Source organism: Lepidochelys olivacea (assembly GCF_965140295.1).
Source record: "Lepidochelys olivacea isolate rLepOli2 genome assembly, chromosome: 11".
In the NCBI taxonomy this organism is placed as follows: Eukaryota; Metazoa; Chordata; order Testudines; family Cheloniidae; genus Lepidochelys; species Lepidochelys olivacea.
This window is the reverse complement of record NC_140421.1, coordinates 53293110-53311738: the sequence shown is the minus strand read 5'-3', so window position 1 is coordinate 53311738 and position 18629 is coordinate 53293110. Positions and strand designations below refer to the sequence as shown.

At 47.4% G+C, this 18629-nt stretch overlaps 1 protein-coding gene across 2 annotated transcripts in view; it reads left to right on the top strand.

Annotated features, from left to right (window-relative positions):
• Nucleotides 1–6902: 6902 nt before the first annotated feature.
• The window catches only part of STAT1 (signal transducer and activator of transcription 1), a 43384-nt gene continuing 31657 nt past the window's right edge, over nucleotides 6903–18629 (top strand). For both annotated transcript variants that reach the window (XM_084643285.1, XM_084643284.1), the window contains exons 1-4: nucleotides 6903–7046; nucleotides 15836–15964; nucleotides 16794–16938; nucleotides 18526–18624. In XM_084643285.1, the coding sequence (XP_084499411.1) occupies nucleotides 15837–15964; nucleotides 16794–16938; nucleotides 18526–18624 (372 nt within the window). In that variant the 5' untranslated portion in view covers nucleotides 6903–7046; nucleotide 15836. The remainder of the gene's footprint in view (nucleotides 7047–15835; nucleotides 15965–16793; nucleotides 16939–18525; nucleotides 18625–18629) is intronic.

Here is an 18629-nt window from a genome sequence, read left to right as displayed (position 1 = left end):
CCCTTTTCAATCTGTTATTCCATTATAAATCAAAGTAGAATTTCCCCATTACGTGTGCACAGTGCCCAGAGACATAATTTTGGCAACACAACCCTTATTTTAATTGGGTTGTCCCAAGAACACGTGCACAGAATTCAAAACCTTCTAATACATTTTGCAAAAAGAAAAGGAGGACTTGTGGCACCTTAGAGACTAACCAATTTATTAGAGCATAAGCTTTCGTGAGCTACAGCTCACTTCCTCAGATGCATATCGTGGAAACTGCAGCAGGCTTTATATATACACAGAGAATATGAAACAATACCTATTCCCACCCCACTGTCCTGCTGGTAATAGCTTATCTAAAGTGATTTCCAGCACAAATCCAGGTTTTCTCACCCTCCACCCCCCCACACAAATTCACTCTCCTGCTGGTGATAGCCCATCCAAAGTGACAACTCTTTACACAATGTGCATGACAATCAAGCTGGGCTATTTCCTGCATAAATCCAGGTTCTCACATCCCCCCACCCCCATACACACAGAAACTCACTCTCCTGCTGGTAATAGCTCATCCAAACTGACCACTCTTCAAGTTAAAATCCAAGTTAAACCAGAACATCTGGGGGGGGGGGGGTAGGAAAAAACAAGAGGAAACAGGCTACCTTGCATAATGACTTAGCCACTCCAAGTCTCTATTTAAGCCTAAATTAATAGTATCCAATTTGCAAATGAATTCCAATTCAGCAGTTTCTCGCTGGAGTCTGGATTTGAAGTTTTTTTGTTTTAAGATAGCGACCTTCATGTCTGTGATCGCGTGACCAGAGAGATTGAAGTGTTCTCCGACTGGTTTATGAATGTTACAATTCTTGACATCTGATTTGTGTCCATTTATTCTTTTACGTAGAGACTGTCCAGTTTGACCAATGTACATGGCAGAGGGGCATTGCTGGCACATGATGGCATATATCACATTGGTGGATGTGCAGGTGAACGAGCCTCTGATAGTGTGGCTGATGTTATTAGGCCCTGTGATGGTGTCCCCTGAATAGATATGTGGGCACAGTTGGCAACGGGCTTTGTTGCAAGGATAAGTTCCTGGGTTAGTGGTTCTGTTGTGTGGTATGTGGTTGTTGGTGAGTATTTGCTTCAGGTTGCGGGGCTGTCTGTAGGCAAGGACTGGCCTGTCTCCCAAGATTTGTGAGAGTGTTGGGTCATCCTTTAGGATAGGTTGTAGATCCTTAATAATGCGTTGGAGGGGTTTTAGTTGGGGGCTGAAGGTGACGGCTAGTGGCGTTCTGTTATTTTCTTTGTTAGGCCTGTCCTGTAGTAGGTAACTTCTGGGAACTCTTCTGGCTCTATCAATCTGTTTCTTTACTTCTGCAGGTGGGTATTGTAGTTGTAAGAAAGCTTGACAGAGATCTTGTAGGTGTTTGTCTCTGTCTGAGGGGTTGGAGCAAATGCGGTTGTATCGCAGAGCTTGGCTGTAGACGATGGATCGTGTGGTGTGGTCAGGGTGAAAGCTGGAGGCATGCAGGTAGGAATAGCGGTCAGTAGGTTTCCGGTATAGGGTGGTGTTTATGTGACCATTGTTTATTAGCACTGTAGTGTCCAGGAAGTGGATCTCTTGTGTGGACTGGACCAGGCTGAGGTTGGTGGTGGGATGGAAATTGTTGAAATCATGGTGGAATTCCTCAAGGGCTTCTTTTCCATGGGTCCAGATGATGAAGATGTCATCAATATAGCGCAAGTAGAGTAGGGGCTTTAGGGGACGAGAGCTGAGGAAGCGTTGTTCTAAATCAGCCATAAAAATGTTGGCATACTGTGGGGCCATGCGGGTACCCATAGCAGTGCCGCTGATCTGAAGGTATACATTGTCCCCAAATGTGAAGTAGTTATGGGTAAGGACAAAGTCACAAAGTTCAGCCACCAGGTTAGCCGTGACATTATCGGGGATAGTGTTCTTGACGGCTTGTAGTCCATCTTTGTGTGGAATGTTGGTGTAGAGGGCTTCTACATCCATAGTGGCCAGGATGGTGTTATCAGGAAGATCACCGATGGATTGTAGTTTCCTCAGGAAGTCAGTGGTGTCTCGAAGGTAGCTGGGAGTGCTGGTAGCGTAGGGCCTGAGGAGGGAGTCTACATAGCCAGACAATCCTGCTGTCAGGGTGCCAATGCCTGAGATGATGGGGCGCCCAGGATTTCCAGGTTTATGGATCTTGGGTAGTAGATAGAATATCCCAGGTCGGGGTTCCAGGGGTGTGTCTGTGCGGATTTGCAGGTAGGAATAGCGGTCAGTAGGTTTCCGGTATAGGGTGGTGTTTATGTGACCATTGTTTATTAGCACTGTAGTGTCCAGGAAGTGGATCTCTTGTGTGGACTGGATGTGAGAACCTGGATTTATGCAGGAAATAGCCCAGCTTGATTGTCATGCACATTGTGTAAAGAGTTGTCACTTTGGATGGGCTATCACCAGCAGGAGAGTGAATTTGTGTGGGGGGGTGGAGGGTGAGAAAACCTGGATTTGTGCTGGAAATCACTTTAGATAAGCTATTACCAGCAGGACAGTGGGGTGGGAATAGGTATTGTTTCATATTCTCTGTGTATATATAAAGCCTGCTGCAGTTTCCACGATATGCATCTGAGGAAGTGAGCTGTAGCTCACGAAAGCTTATGCTCTAATAAATTGGTTAGTCTCTAAGGTGCCACAAGTCCTCCTTTTCTTTTTGCAAATACAGACTAACACGGCTGCTACTCTGAAACCTAATACATTTTGTGGCTAATGCAAATATCATGATGTCAACTTTATGAGTTTTTCCCAGAACATACTGTTTTAAAAGTGGGAACTGTAAGTCCTCTGCTGAAAAAATATCATATTTGGATCATCTACTAGACCAGTGGTTCCCAAACTTGTTCTGCCGCTTGTGCAGGGAAAGCCCTTGGCGGGCCGGGCCGGTTTGTTTACCTGCCGCGTCTGCAGGTTTGGCAGATCGCAGCTCCCAGTGGCTGCGGTTCGCTGCTCCAGGCCAATGGGAGCTGCTGGAAGCGGCGCAGGCCGAGGGACGTGCTGGCCACCACTTCCAGCAGCTCCTATTGGCCTGGAGCAGCGAACTGTGGCCACTGGGAGCCGCGATCGGCCGAACCTGAGGACATGGCATGTAAACAAACTGGCCCGGCCCGCCAGGGGCTTTCCCTGCACAAACAGCGGAACAAGTTTGGGAACCACTGTACTTGACAAAGCAAAAGAACTACATTCAGCTTGTCTTCTATGGGAATTCTTATTACAGATTTATATTGGCGAAAACAAAGCTGACAATCAGAGTTGTTCAACAGATTCAAAAACAAATAAAAATGCTGATGACAAACGGAAACTACTTTAAATAATTTCCCCTCCCAGTCTCCAAGCAGAATTAAGAGGCTTCATGAAAAGTATGGGCCTCAAGCCAACTGTCAAAAATCCTCCATTAGTACCTTGGAGAAGTGTCTCTCTGTGGTATGTACTTTGACCTGACACATGCCTCTCTGAAGACAATATGAGTTTTGCTATTGACTTCAATGGCAGCAAGACTGAGCGGTCAGTGAGGCAAGCCCTAAAATAGTCATGCTAAAATACTCTAGTCTTTTTCTCTTGAAAGACAGAAACCTTCCTCTTGTGACTTAAGCAGGAGTTGGGGGCACACAGCAATTTGCAATATGGGCCCTTAATTTCTCTGTCTAAATGTCAAGGTTAGGTTTCACTATCGGGTTTCTTAAAGCTATGGCACCAGCACTGTGCAGCAAAACTAGTGCAGCTTTTTACTGAATGCCTTTTTAAAAAACCAATATATCAAAAAACTTCATGGGGCACTGGAAGGGAAAGGTTTATTTTATTTTAAATCAAAATGCAACAGTGAAACCGAAGTTTGCAAGAGGTGCAACACAAGCAAGTTGTCATACAATGCACCACTAAAATTCAAAGCTAGTGAGGAGAACTTGCATTGAAATGATTTTTCCCATGGAATTTGGTGGTTTATTGATTTACTGTCATCTTTTTGCTACAATTCTCAAACATGAAGGTTGTAAGTGCTGTAAACATGCTCATGAATGGGTTTCTTTTTAGCACATGCAGCAGTTAAAATGTTCTTGACCCCTTTTTGAGGAATTAATAGTGACAAATAAAAACGTTTCGAACTCCCTGTAAATCTCTTAAGTAGACATGGCACAAGGCGAGGCTGTACTCAAAGGTCAATCTATGGCTGCCAACTGAACTAGGTAGTTTCTGAAAGTTGATTGCAACACATCTGAATAAGCAGAATGTGGTGAGTGGAAATTGCTGCTTGGTAGTTAGCCCTATTGAACAGGACAGTGGGGACGGTTGTGGGGGTTAGCCCTGTGGAGTGGGACGGGAGGCAGGGGGCTCTGTAGGGCGGGGGTTAGCCCCATGGAGCAGTGTGGAGAGGAAGAGGCTCTGTGGCGTGAGGGTTAGCCCTGTGGAGCGGAGGAGGGGGTTCTGTGTGGTGGGGGGCTTAGCCCTGTGGAGTGTGGGGGGGCTCTGTGGAGCCGGGCGGGGAGAAGGGGCTCTGTGGAGCCGGGCGGGGAGAAGGGGCTCTGTGGAGTGGGGCTTAGCGCTGTGGAGTGGGCTCTGTGGAACCCATCAGGGGCGCACTGTGGGGTGGGGATTAGCTCTGTGGAGCGGGGGCGGGGGGTGAAGGAGTTCTGTGGGGTGCGGGTTAGCGCTGTGGAGCAGGACAGTGGGGGGGGGCTCTGTGGGGTGGGAGTTAGCCCTGTGGAGCCGGGGGGGTATGTGTGAAGGGGCTCTGCGGGGTGGGGGTTAGCCCCGTGGAGCAGGGGGGGTATGTGTGAAGGGGCTCTGCGGGGTGCGGGTTAGCCCCGTGGAGCCGGGGGGGGGTATGTGTGAAGGGGCTCTGCGGGGTGGGGTTAGCCCCGTGGAGCGGGGAGGGGGGAGGGTGCAGGGGCTCTGCGGGGGGGGGGGTTAGCCCCGTGGAGCACGGGGGGGAGGGTGAAGGGGCTCTGCGGGGTGGGGGTTAGCCCCGTGGAGCGGGGGGGGAGGGTGCAGGGGCTCTGCGGGGCGGGGGTTAGCCCCGTGGAGCAGGGGGGGAGGGTGCAGGGGCTCTGCGGGGGGGGTTAGCCCCATGGAGCGCGGGGGGAGGGATGAAGGGGCTCTGCGGGGTGGGGGTTAGCCCTGTGGAGCCGGGGGGGTATGTGTGAAGGGGCTCTGCGGGGTGGGGGTTAGCCCTGTGGAGCCGGGGGGGGGTATGTGTGAAGGGGCTCTGCGGGGTGGGGGTTAGCCCCGTGGAGCAGGGGGGGAGGGTGCAGGGGCTCTGCGGGGTGGGGGTTAGCCCTGTGGAGCCGGGGAGGGAGGGTGAAGGGGCTCTGCGGGGTGGGGGTTAGCCCCGTGGAGCAGGGGGGGAGGATGCAGGGGCTCTGCGGGGGGGGTTAGCCCCGTGGAGCACGGGGGGGAGGGTGAAGGGGCTCTGCGGGGTGGGGGTTAGCCCTGTGGAGCCGGGGGGGGTATGTGTCAAGGGGCTCTGCGGGGTGGGGGTTAGCCCTGTGGAGCCAGGGGGGTATGTGTGAAGGGGCTTTGCGGGGGGGGGGTTAGCCCTGTGGAGCCGGGGGGGTATGTGTGAAGGGGCTCTGCGGGGTGGGGGTTAGCCCTGTGGAGCCGGGGGGGGGGTATGTGTGAAGGGGCTCTGCGGGGTGGGGGTTAGCCCTGTGGAGCAGGGGGGGAGGGTGCAGGGGCTCTGCGGGGTGGGGGTTAGCCCCGTGGAGCAGGGGGGGAGGGTGCAGGGGCTCTGCGGGGGGGGTTAGCCCCGTGGAGCACGGGGGGGAGGGTGAAGGGGCTCTGCGGGGTGGGGGTTAGCCCTGTGGAGCTGGCGGGGGGTATGTGTCAAGGGGCTCTGCGGGGTGGGGGTTAGCCCTGTGGAGCCGGGGGGGTATGTGTGAAGGGGCTTTGCGGGGGGGGTTAGCCCTGTGGAGCTGGGGGGGGATGTGTGAAGGGGCTCTGCGGGGTGGGGGTTAGCCCTGTGGAGCCGGGGGGGTATGTGTGAAGGGGCTTTGCGGGGTGGGGGTTAGCCCTGTGGAGCCGGGGGGGAGGGTGAAGGGGCTCTGCGGGGTGGGGGTTAGCCCCGTGGAGCAGGGGGGGAGGGTGAAGGGGCTCTGCGGGGGGGGGTTAGCCCCGTGGAGCACGGGGGGGAGGGTGAAGGGGCTCTGCGGGGTGGGGGTTAGCCCCGTGGAGCAGGGAGGGAGGGTGCAGGGGCTCTGCGGGGGGGGGTTAGCCCCGTGGAGCGCGGGGGGGAGGGTGAAGGGGCTCTGCGGGGGGGGGGGGGTTAGCCCTGTGGAGCCGGGGGGGGTATGTGTGAAGGGGCTCTGCGGGGTGGGGGTTAGCCCCGTGGAGCAGGGGGGGAGGGTGCAGGGGCTCTGCGGGGGGGGTTAGCCCTGTGGAGCCGGGGGGGGATGTGTGAAGGGGCTCTGCGGGGTGGGGGTTAGCCCTGTGGAGCCGGGGGGGGATGTGTGAAGGGGCTCTGCGGGGGGTGGGGTTAGCCCCGTGGAGCGGCGGGGAGGGTGCAGGGGCTCTGCGGGGGCGGTTAGCCCCGTGGAGCGGCGGGGAGGGTGCAGGGGCTCTGCGGGGGCGGTTAGCCCCGTGGAGCCGGGGGGGGGATGTGTGAAGGGGCTCTGCGGGGGGAGGGGGTTAGCCCCGTGGAGCCGGGGGGGGGGATGTGTGAAGGGGCTCTGCGGGGGGAGGGGGTTAGCCCCGTGGAGCCGGGGGGGGTATGTGTGAAGGGGCTCTGCGGGGGCGGTTCGCCCCGTGGAGCGGCGGGGAGGGTGCAGGGGCTCTGCGGGGGCAGGGGGGCTGTGGAGGAGCGCGGTGAAGCGGGGAGGGGAGGACGCTTTCGGGAACGGCCGGGTCTCCGGCCGCCGGAGCCAGCGGATTGGCTGGGGCTCGGGATTGGGCCGGGCGCTGCCCGCGTGGCTCTCGCTTTGTTGCTGTTTCCCGGCTCGGTTTCGTTTTGCCGGCGCAGCAGCGGAGCGGTGACAGCGGGGTCCGGAGCCCTCCTCTCGGGAGCCGGGTGAGTGTCCCCGCGGACCCGGCCGCCGCCAGCCCCGGGGCGGAGTGCGCGCGATGCCCGCCTGCCCGGCCCCGCACGCCGAGCTGGGGTCCGCGCCGGCTGCCGGGCACGGAGGCGCCCACGGGCTGTTTGCCCGCCCTGCTGCCGGGGCCCTTAGCGCCGGGCGGAAGCCGCCGCGGGCTCCGAGCTCAGCCCTGCCGGGAGCCGGGGCGGCCCGGGGACTGAAGTGGCCCGAGACAAGCCCGGGGAGCAAAGGAGGGATGGGCGCTCCCGGGGCTGCAGCGAGCCTCGCGGGACCCGCCCTCTGTTCCCCGGGTTTGGCACAAGGTTCCTTCCTCAGCCCAGTCCCCTCAGCGATGGGTGCCCCAGGGCCGGCAAGGGGGTAACGCTGCTCCCCGCCATCAGAGGCAGCGGTACGCGGGGGGACACTCCGTTCCTGGAGCAGCAACACGAGTCCCACCGGGCGGGAGAGCAGCAGCGTGCAAAGTCGGATTGAATACAGGCCTTGCTCGACCCCCCTGAAACTTCCAGCTTGCAGTTTAAAGGGGGGCACTACCACGGTGAAGATCACACTTCAGCTTGAAATTTTGTTTACCTGTTATAACTGAGAAAGGTTGGGGGGCAGGGGAAGCTTGTTGTTTACTTTGGCATTTGACAGCACATAGAATGAGTTGTTCTCTGGCGGTGCGTTCTGTACTGCATTAGGCAACAGCCAGATGTTTGTAACAAAAAAGGAAAATGTGTTTGTCGAACCAGAAGGAAAAAAGGGGCAGTTGCAATGACTGAAATTACTTTAAATTCCCCTTTTTTAAGTGAACCGGCTTCAGACTTTTTTGAAAGTTTTATCTACAACGTAGCTCTGAACACCCAGGGACTTAAGTTAAACAGCAAAACAAACCTATGCCTGGAATCATAGACGTTCTTATTTTTCAGTATCATAGAATATCAGGGTTGGAAGGGACCTCAGGAGGTTATCTAGTCCAACCCCCTGCTCAAAGCAGGACCCATCCCCCCAATTTTTGCCCCATCCCTAAATGGCCCCCTCAAGGATTGAGCTCACAAGCCTGGGTTTAGCAGGCCAATGCTCAAACCACTGAGTTATGCCTCCCCCCAATCAGTTGTACAGAAATTTCTGTACAAAAATCAGCGAAAGTATCTGTCAGTTTATGGGCAAATAACAAAACTCGCTCACGAAGTGGTCCAGAACAGTAAAGCTACCAGGAGTTTATGTTGTTTTTCATGTAAAAAAGAGGAAGAGTAAGTTTGATGCTGGGTACCAATTGCTCCTTAGAGATCAGGGCTTATTATTCAAATTATGTTTTGTTTAAAAAAATAAAAGTCTTTGACCCTTTTCACTAGGGTTTGAAATTATGTAAGAATGACTTTAGAAATGCAGATCTGAGCTCTGGGTGGGTTGAACTTGGCATGACTGAGGGAAGAGAAAAGGCACAGAAGTGACTGTATGCGACATTGACAGCCACCTGGGGCCGTGTATATAGTCCCAGCTATAGTTAGCGGGGGAGTAGACAAGCAGGAGTGTTGAGTTGTGGAAATGTAAGTAAATTTCAGGGGTTATAGACTCTGCAACTCAATTGATTTTGGGTTGTGGGATTGTTTTAACTCTTAAAATGAATCAATCAAAATTAAAGGTTTAAGATTAACTTCTCTCTCTCTCTCTCTCTTTTAATAAAGTGAAAAATTGCCAGTATGCATCCTTCAGGAAGCCTGAATTAACTTATTTAAAAAGAAAGGAATGAAGTGAGGTTAAGCCCATCCTTTGCACAAACCCTGAGAAGTGGAACTTCATGCTGGGAATAAAATTCATTCCTCACATGCACCCTACCGGTGGGCAGGCTCTGACCAAGTCACAATGACTGCTACTTGATCCTATCCAGTGGTGAGCTGGAGTCGGTTAGCGTGAACCGGTTGTTAAATTTTGAAGCCGGTTTAGAACCGGATGTTAAAGGGGTGGGCAAACTGTGGCCCGCGGGACCGTCCTTTCCGTCCCGCCTGAGCTCTCGGCTGGGGAAGCTCCCCTGAGAATTTTTACTCACCAGCAGCACTCTGGGCCTTCAGCGGCACTTCGGCGGCAGGTCTTTCACACGCTCCGGGCCTTTGGCGGCACTTCGGCGGCAGGTCCTTCAGTGCTGCCAAAGACCCGGAGCGACTGAAGGCCATGTCACCGAAGTGCTGCCGAAGACCCAGAGCGACTGAAGGAACCGGTTCTTCAGCTCAACACTGATCCTATCCTATTATACTGACCACAGCCCCCCTGCATCAGCATCACAAAGTATTCCAGTGACTGGATTCAGTGTCACAGATTCAGTGATCCTTCCTATGACCCCAAACCTCTCCTTGAGTCAGTGGAAAAACCCTGGCCCTAGTACATGCTAATCCTCTTCCTTTGCCCGGCAAGGTAGTGAAAGCAAGAGCCACAGAAGAGCTTACCTCTATGGTATTCTCCCCTACAGTGGGTGCAGATGTCTTGGCTAAAGAGTTTAAGAACAGGTAGGGAGATTTCAGACATGTAAGGTGACTTGTAAATGGCAGCGTCCTTCAGGAACTATGCTGCCTTGGGGCAGTGCCACAACAAAACACAAAAAAGCCACTCCTTTATAGAACTGGACCTTCCCATCTCTTCAGATTTTCCAGATATGTAGGGTTGGGAACCTACATCACCTGCTTCCTCCGAGATCCGAGGTTTTTTTAGTACCATATCCCTTTCCTAAATAAATACACACAGAGGGGTACAACTTGGTCCCAAGATTTTAGGAGGGCATAATGAAGGAACATTGGATTAAGAACATAGTATTATGAAAAATGAAATGTAAAGATCTTGGATACTTGCATACCTTTTCAGAGAGAACATGCACAATTAGAGAAATAACTTTCAGAGGGACTTAGGAGCCTAAGTGACTTTAAAATCTAAGTCAGAAGGGACCATTATGATCGTTGACCTGGGTAACATAGGCCATAGAGTTTTGCTAAGCGATTCTTGCAATGACCCCTTAATTTCTGGCTGAACTAGAGCAGTTGACTGAGGCTCATGAGCACAAGTGGCTCTTTAATGTGTATCCTGTGGCTCTTCGCAGCACAGGATATTAAAACACTGATTTAATTATTAGCCAATCAGGATGCTTTTACTATGTTATTAAACATAGGTTAGACAAACACCTGTCAGAGATCACCGTGATTGATCAGTCCATCAGCCCTCACAGAGAGAGTGCCGATCACTAGTCAGTCCTTGAGCCGCCCGCTGGCCAGGCTGTCAGTGGCACCAGTCACCCAATTGGCATAGCGCACCAGCCCAGAATCCCTGAGCAATCCGCCAACCTCAGCCTCTCAAGTAGCTAGGCAGGCACACACCACCATGCCCAATCCTGTCAGAGATAGTAGTCCTGCCTTGAGTGCAGGGGCCTGGACTAGAAGATCTCTTAAGATTCCTTCTAGTTCTAGGATTCTGTTAACCCAGTGTTTCCCAAACTTACAGTAGTTTTTCCCAAACTTACAGCGTACCCCTTTTGAGACATGTGTCTTACCAGCATAGCCCTTCTCCGGTGAAGATAATTCGAGGGGGGGGGGATGATAGCCACATAACACACTCCTAATTAGTTTCATTCTGGATTAAATGTTTATTAGAAATAAATACAAAATTATATTACATACAGTTGAAACAAATTTTAATAGAAATAATAGTTACATATAGAAATAGTACTAAAATAATTAAAATAATAAAAGTGAATCAACAGTCTGGCAGAACAGCATATTATATATATGGTGAATTTGTATAATTCTGAAATTAAAATATGCTGGTTTGGTTAGGTTACTGAAGAAAGCACTAGTTTTAATACTTACGATTTCGGTATTGAAAAATTTTCAGTACAAACCAAACTATTCAGTGCGAGGGATGGAACTGCTTTTGACCAGACACTATCGTGGGGATATCTGGCTTGATGTTTGTGATCTTAAGATGAAGATGGGGCTCCACGTCAATAAGACGATTTCATTTTTTTGTTTTGATGTCAGCTAGCGCAGAGAATCCGATCTCGCACAAATACAAGATGGGAAAAGGCGGAAGATACTTGACAGCTTTGTCCAATAGAGCTGGATATTCAGAGCTAACCCCCAATCAAAATGACGTCAGTGTATTTTGCTCAAATTTTGTTTTCAGGAAGCTATCTGAAGCCAGCTACAAGAGCTGTTCTTCTGAAGCAGAGAGGTTATTTGGCAAAGTTTTATCATGAATGTTCAAAGGGTTCCTTATCCATTCAAAGGTGCCATCCAGTTCAGGGAAATACTTACGCAGATCTTTCTGTAAGCTTTCCAAATGCTGCTTCGTGGTTTGCAACACATCACTATCAAGTTCATTAGTAGAGTTTACTACTAAATCATGAAGAGATGGAAAGGAATCCAGTTCACGATGACTAAGACGTTTATGCCACACTTTCAATTCTGCGACCATGGCACTCACTTTGTCTTGGACATGGAATATGGATATGAGTTTCTCTTGCAAGGATAGATTGAGATTGTTTAAATGAGCAAAGATATCTGCAATATATGCTAGTTTGCATAGCTGTTTCCAGTTGTGTATATCGTCTTGCAGGTTAAAGGTTTCATCTAAAAAAACTTGCAGTTCTCACAGCTCAAACAGGTGATTCAGAACTTTTCCACATGAAAGCTAACGCACTTCAGTGTGAAATAGGAGGTGTGTGTAATCACTGCCCATCTCATCACAAAGCTGAGATAACAGCCGGGCGTTCAGAGGGTGGCCTTTCACAAAATTGATTATTTTCACAGCTTCATCCAGTACTTGCTTTAGATCTGCCTGTGTGTTCTGGGAATGCAACGAGTCAATTTTGCTTCTGGCGCAACAGCTTGAATATGTGCAACAGCTCCTTTCTTCGAACCAATTGTGGCTCTGGCACCATCCGTGCTTATTCCAACACAATGACTCCAATCCAAGTCTTTGTTTTTGATAAAGTCATCAATAACTTTTAAAAATAGCTTCTCCAGTTGTATGTGTTGGCATAGGTTGGCAGAACAAAATATCATCGTGGACTTCATTATTCAGGTCGTATCTGACAAACAACAAAAGATTAGCTAAGTTCACAATATCAGTGGATTCATCTGCTTGCAGTGCATAGTAGCAACTCTTTTGTACTCTTGACAATAATTGCTGCTTTCCGTTTTCGGCCATATCTGTGATTCTATGATGAACAGTGTTGTTTGAGAGGGGGACACAATCTATAGCTTTGCTAGCCTTGTCTCCAATCATCACTTGTACCATTACTTTGGCTGCAGGTTTTACTAATGTCTCGCCAATCACTTCAGCAGCTCCAGACTTTGCAAGTAAGTATGCTACACTATATGAAGCTTCCAAAGCTTTCATATTTTCACCTCCTGTCACATTACGAATTGTTTTCTGGGACTTTTGGAGATCTTTGCACCTATTTTCACAGAATTCTACAGGTTTTCCCTATTCTTTCATTGTTATTGAAATGGCATTTTAGGTTGGATGGTTTCATACTTTCATTTGTGAGAGTCTCATAACAAATCACACATAGTGGAACAGGGTCCACCTCGTCGCCAGTCCGCAAAAATCCCAGTTTAAGATATTCAACATATTTGCGATCTTTTTTCGTTTTCTTTGCAGCTGATACGTTCAATAAACTTACAGATGGTTCACACGGTTCACTAATTTTGTTGTCACAATTGTCTGATGTAGCCATATCACTGCATTTTTTGGCATAATTATCACTAGCATTCGTATTTCCTTCACAATTTTCTTTTGTACATTTCAAACTTCCTGTTTTTAGCCAGTGATCCATTGTAAATGGGTTTAACAAAAACAAAGAGAAATTTTGTATATTAATACATGCCAAGTATGTACTTGCTACGATCTTTAGATTACTACGAGTAGTTATTCACTTCTATCTTTTATCCGTCAGTCTGACTTCTGCGCATGCCACAAAGGCACATGTATTGCCCAAGCCACGGTAACACACACGCGTGGTTTGTGTCAGCTCTGCTGTGCTATTAGATGTTACTGAATGCGTTATCATATTAGTTACAATGTAAACCTGGATTTCTACTGTACAAGTGTACACCATTCTTATATATTAAATTTTAGTGAATTGTTTTCTGCTGCTAAAAAAATGATAAAGTAAAATAAAAAATTCTGCCGCGTACCCCTTGAAATCCTTTCACCGCCAGGGGTACGTGTACCACACTTTGGGAAATACTGTATTAACCAGTTGTAGTTGATAAGTTAATCTCACAGCAAAATGACCAGTTATTTTATTATATATTTCCCATCATACTGTTTAAATATGAATATATAGTAAGTGAAACAATGAATTCGCCCTACTGTGGCTCTTTTGGGCAATGTTGATTGCTAATTTGGCTCCTGAACCACTGAAGTCATGAGTATCACTGAGCTAGAGCATCTTTTTAAAAGACTCAGTTATGGAGAATCCACTACATCTGTAGGTAACTTCTTCCAGTGATTAACAACTCTCACTGTTGAAAATTTTCACCATATTTCAAGCCTGAATTAGTCTCTCTTCAGCTTACAGACCTGGTTATGCTTTTTGTCTGCTAAATTAAAGAGCTTTCTAATATGAGAAATCTTTTCCCTGAGTAGGTACTTCTAGAGGTGATCTTCAATAAGATAAACAAATTGAGCTTCCTTAGGCTGTCACGGAGGCAGGCTTTTCGGACCTCAGATCATTCTTACGATCTTTCTGAACCTTTTCCAATGTGTCAACTTCTTTTAAATTCTGGACATGAGAATTGGACGCAGTACTCCAATAGTCTCACTAATTTCCTAGACAGAGGCGAGACCAGTTCCCTACTGCTTCTCAAGATGCCCCTTCTTAAAACTGGGCCACAATATCACATTTGCTGCCTTAGCCATTGGATTGCCCTGCAAGCTCATGTTCAGCTGATTATCTACCAAGACCCCTCTGACTTAAATACTTCTGAAAATGGACTTTGAAAATGCTATCCAACATCTGAACAAGCCAACCACTAATTTTATACACTCTAATATAATCTCCCTTTGGTGCCTCCCCCCAACTATACAGGTCTTCACTTTTTGCTTCTCTATTGTTAGGGCTTGTCTTCGCTGCAAAGATAACTCGAGTTATAACTCAAAGTATTGCCCTAACTCTAGTCCCTTCTACACATGAAACCTTTTAACCAGTAGGCTACTGTTCAAGTTAGCACAACTCATCAGGGCTACTAACACAACCCTCTCTGCTACTAATTAGAGCTGGGAGGGCAGCGGTCTTATTCCACAAACATTTGAAATAAAAAAAATCCTTTTCTGCATCGGGATGAAACTGAGACCTTTTGAAAATTTTCCATGAAAAACCAATGGGAGAGACCCACCAGAGAGGGGGATACTGACCCACTTCAGAACAGCCAACAGCCTGATGCTTAGGGTCCATCACATTCCAGGTGAGTGCCCTACACTAGGCTATAGAGTTAGTGGGTCTCTCTCTCTCTCTCTCTCTGTGTCCTGTTGGAGCTGTTCCCCTTTGTATAAATGAGTTAAATGTTCATTGGGTCAGAGAAAAAGACTGGCTCTATGACCTGCTAGTTAGGTCACTTATCTGGGACATGCGAGTCCTTGCTCCAGATCAGGCAAAGCAAGGACTTGAAGCCCTAACCACTGGGCTACTGGCTTTTCTGGGGTAAGTCTGTCTCTTACCGACACTTTTGTGCAAAGTGTTTGGCTACGATCAGTCGGCATTTTCTGACATAAAAGTTATCAAATTCTTGACCAGCTCTACTGCTAACCCAGTCACTCTGCATAGTAATGCAATTGCTCTGTGGCTCAAGTGTTATTTCGTACTGTGGCCACTCTCACTCAAGGTAGGCTAACTGAGGAGTTAGCTCCAATCTAGGTAACTCAGATTAACTGCAGTGAAGCCAAAGCCTGAGTAGTCATGATGTGGGGCAGGGGAGGAAGCAGGTAGAGTTTCTTTATATTTTTCCATTTAAAGAGATCCTATCCAGTTTTCAGTATTGAGTTAAATGTAGTTTCAGGTACTATGCCTTCACTTGAGTTCCCTGACCATTTTTATGGGTTTGCAGTCACATTTTTAGGTCTCTTAAGTTCTTCATTCTCCTATTGATGGATTAAAAATTCATCCACGCAGAAGGGGAACTGAATGAGAGACCTCAGTCCTGCAATATACAATATGCAGACAGCCTGCTGCTCCTGCACAGAGCCCCATTGCAAGGTCTAGGACTGCATTGGGAAAACACTGAAACTGTCTCTATGCAAAGTGCTGTCAAATGTACAAAATTAACAGATTGGACAGGGATCACTGTTATAGCAATCTTAAACGTTAATTATAAAAAAAATAGGTAAGAGTTTTCAAAGAGAAGTGTGATTTCTTTTTTAAGTTGACTCTCCATTAAATAAAGATGTAAATTTTACAATTCTTCTTTGCATCATACCCTTAATCAGAGCTGGCTGGGAAAGGATGTTTATTTCCATGCAAATAAAATTGTCAAAATTTTCTTGACATTTTTGGGAATTTCTGAAAACCCGAGAACCAAACATTTCCTGGGGTCTTTTTTTTTTGGACAAAAACCTGAAAATTTTCTGTGAACAGAATTTCCCCCCAAAATTTAGTTTAGTTAGAAAAACATTTTCCATCAAAAAATATGTTTAGATAGTAGAGCTGAACATTTCTTCTTAAATACCTTGTACTGGGATGTAGGTATGAAAAAGATTTGTGTAATTTTATTAAACTTTATTCATCTTGATTCCACAGGATGACTCAGTGGTATCAGTTGCAGCAACTTGATTCCAAATTCTTGGAACAAGTACACCAGCTGTATGATGACAGCTTTCCCATGGAAATCAGACAGTATCTGGCACAATGGCTGGAAAATCAAGACTGGTGAGAGCAACGTGCTGTAATGTATATAGGAATTTGCCATTATATTAGTTGACTGGTGATGCCTTTGAAATATATGGTGGCAGGTTCTGGCCTTGTGTGCCGATGGCTCTCATGGATAACCATGCATGCACGTCTAAGAACAAGGTCACCTCTGTTGTACAGTGAGAGCAAGCAGCCACTTAGGGCAGTAAAATACAAGGGCAGCAAACTGTTCAGTAAATTTTTGTGAGAGTGACCATTAGGCGATGGGGACAGACATTTAGTAGTTGCCTATGTGGCTGCTAGTCACTGTTTCCCATGGACTTCCTTCCAGCACTTAATCTGGTCTGGGCCTCTTGGGTAGTGCAGGTGTTGGCTGCTCAGGGGTACACAGCAGTTTCCCTGTTTGGCTTGTCCACCAGAGAGAGATGGGCAATTATTATTAAAGGGATATATGAGCCAGGTGTTTAGCTTCATCTCCACTAGCAAACTGAAGTATTGTTAAAATCTCTAGAGAATATCTTTTTATAGAGCTTCATTAACATGCAAATGACTACATCCCACTTCCAGCTCCTCAGTATAGTAGAGATTAAGGAAAAATACATGTGCAAATACACAATGTTGAAGAGTAACCCTAAGAAAAAAGCAAAGAAAGTAGTATTCATTTGAGATGATAATGAAGGAATAAAATGGTTACAGAGAGTGGAATTGAGTGAAATCTACAGATGCCTATTCAATGCTTTTAAAAACTAATACCAGAATCTGAAAAAAATGCATTCACTTACCGTATTTTTCTAAAATATCAGTTTAACGGTTGCATTTAATATTAAAGATGCCTTAAATATTCTAGGGAACATGCTGCCAACAACGTTTCATTTGCTACAGTATTGTTCCATGACCTCCTGTCACAGCTAGACGATCAGTTCAGTCGGTTTTTAATAGAAAACAACTTTTTGTTGCAACACAACATCAGGAAAAGCAAACGTAATCTTCAGGTATGTGTGTAACTTGTTTTGATTCACACAGGCATACTACTGTCATTTTATTAGGGTCTTATTTTATTCAAGAGAATATTCTTCTAACTTAAACACAATCAAGTTAAAGGTCATACCCCCTCTGAGGTTTTTTCTTAAAACTTCTGAATGGTACATGTAACTCCTGAGTACTATAACAGTTTAAAGAAATGATTTTTTTCCAGTTTGTTTACTATGTTTATTTGGTAGCCCTTTGTGTAAGTTCTTTACTTTTTCCTATTTATTCAGTTTCCCAGGAGTTTGTGTGGGGGTGTTATGCTGTAATCTGGGAAAGAAAAAATTTTTCAAAGAAGTTTTGGAGCCACAAAAAACTTAGCAGAGGGACTTTGGTTAAAAGAAATTTCACCCATCCATTTCTTTTATTACTTGATTTCAGTAATAAATTAATCAACTTGAAAATAGGGAAGGTGGATTTATAGGTGTTTTCCAGATTCTTTTTAAACGAGATTCCAGCAAACATTTTAAAATACAGTTCTCATACCTATTAAAAACAAAATAGTCTGAAAACTATCCAGAAGCAAGAGAATTTGCCTGTGAAACAACATTGTAGAATCTGTACCAAGAAACAGATTCTAGTGAAGAATCTCAGTGAAAAGATCAAGCGTTCCCTGCATGTGTTCTGCAGCTCCAGGCTCTGTAGGATTATACCAAAGAAACAAAAGTGGTTTATGTTATGGCAAGGATTAGATAACATGTTAGTCTCCAGTAAAGTCAGTAGAGGCAGTAACAGTTTCAGTAATTTGGTTGACAGTGGCAAGTTATAAAGAGTAAAATCCACAATACTAATGACAATATCGTACTGTGGGCAGAGAAACATGATACTGAACTAAAGAGGAAAGGGAATACAGCATTTGGGGATTAATATATTGTAGGACACTGCAGAATGTGGACCTGGTGGATTTTATTAGTTAGTGGATTCACTGGGCACAATGCTGCCTCCCCACCCCCGAAACACATTATTCCACAAGGTTGCAGCTATTGCAGAACAGTGCTCCCTAATGCAAAGAGGGTAGGGAGTCCTACCGATAGCTGAACCTCCTCGGTCTTTCTTCTGTTCAGCCAAGCTTAGGATAGTGCAGCTACCTGTTTTGTCTTGCTGTCTCGCAGTTGGCCCCGTACAAGCACTCTGTACACATCTCAAATGATAGGGTTAGATTTGTGCCAAGCACTAACTGGGTTCATATGGAGCAAGGAGCCTTCCCCTGAGCAGAGCAGGACCCAGTAGGTGCAAGAACCCTGCAAAACCAGCACCTACAGCAGTACTAGACTTCCTGAAAGTGGGTGGGGAGTGGCCCTTGGGGTAGACAAGAGGATATTGGATTCTGCACTCTTGGAAAGGGTGACACAGCATTCATGCTTCCTGTAGTTCTAGGGGACACTGTGCCTGACCTGATAGCTCCTACTGAGGCAGTGCATCTCCACACCACATCTTGGCTCACATATATCCACCACCTGCTAAGCTTTTTGCCTGTTGGTTTCATCAAAGACATGAGAACTGGAGTGGTTGGTGTGTACTAATAATGGACTATTCTAATGCTGTGCAACCAGGATCATTTTCAAGAAGACCCAATACAAATGGCAATGACAATCTTCAACTGTCTGAAGGAAGAAAGGAAAATATTGAGCAGTGCCCAGTCGTCAGACCAGGTAAT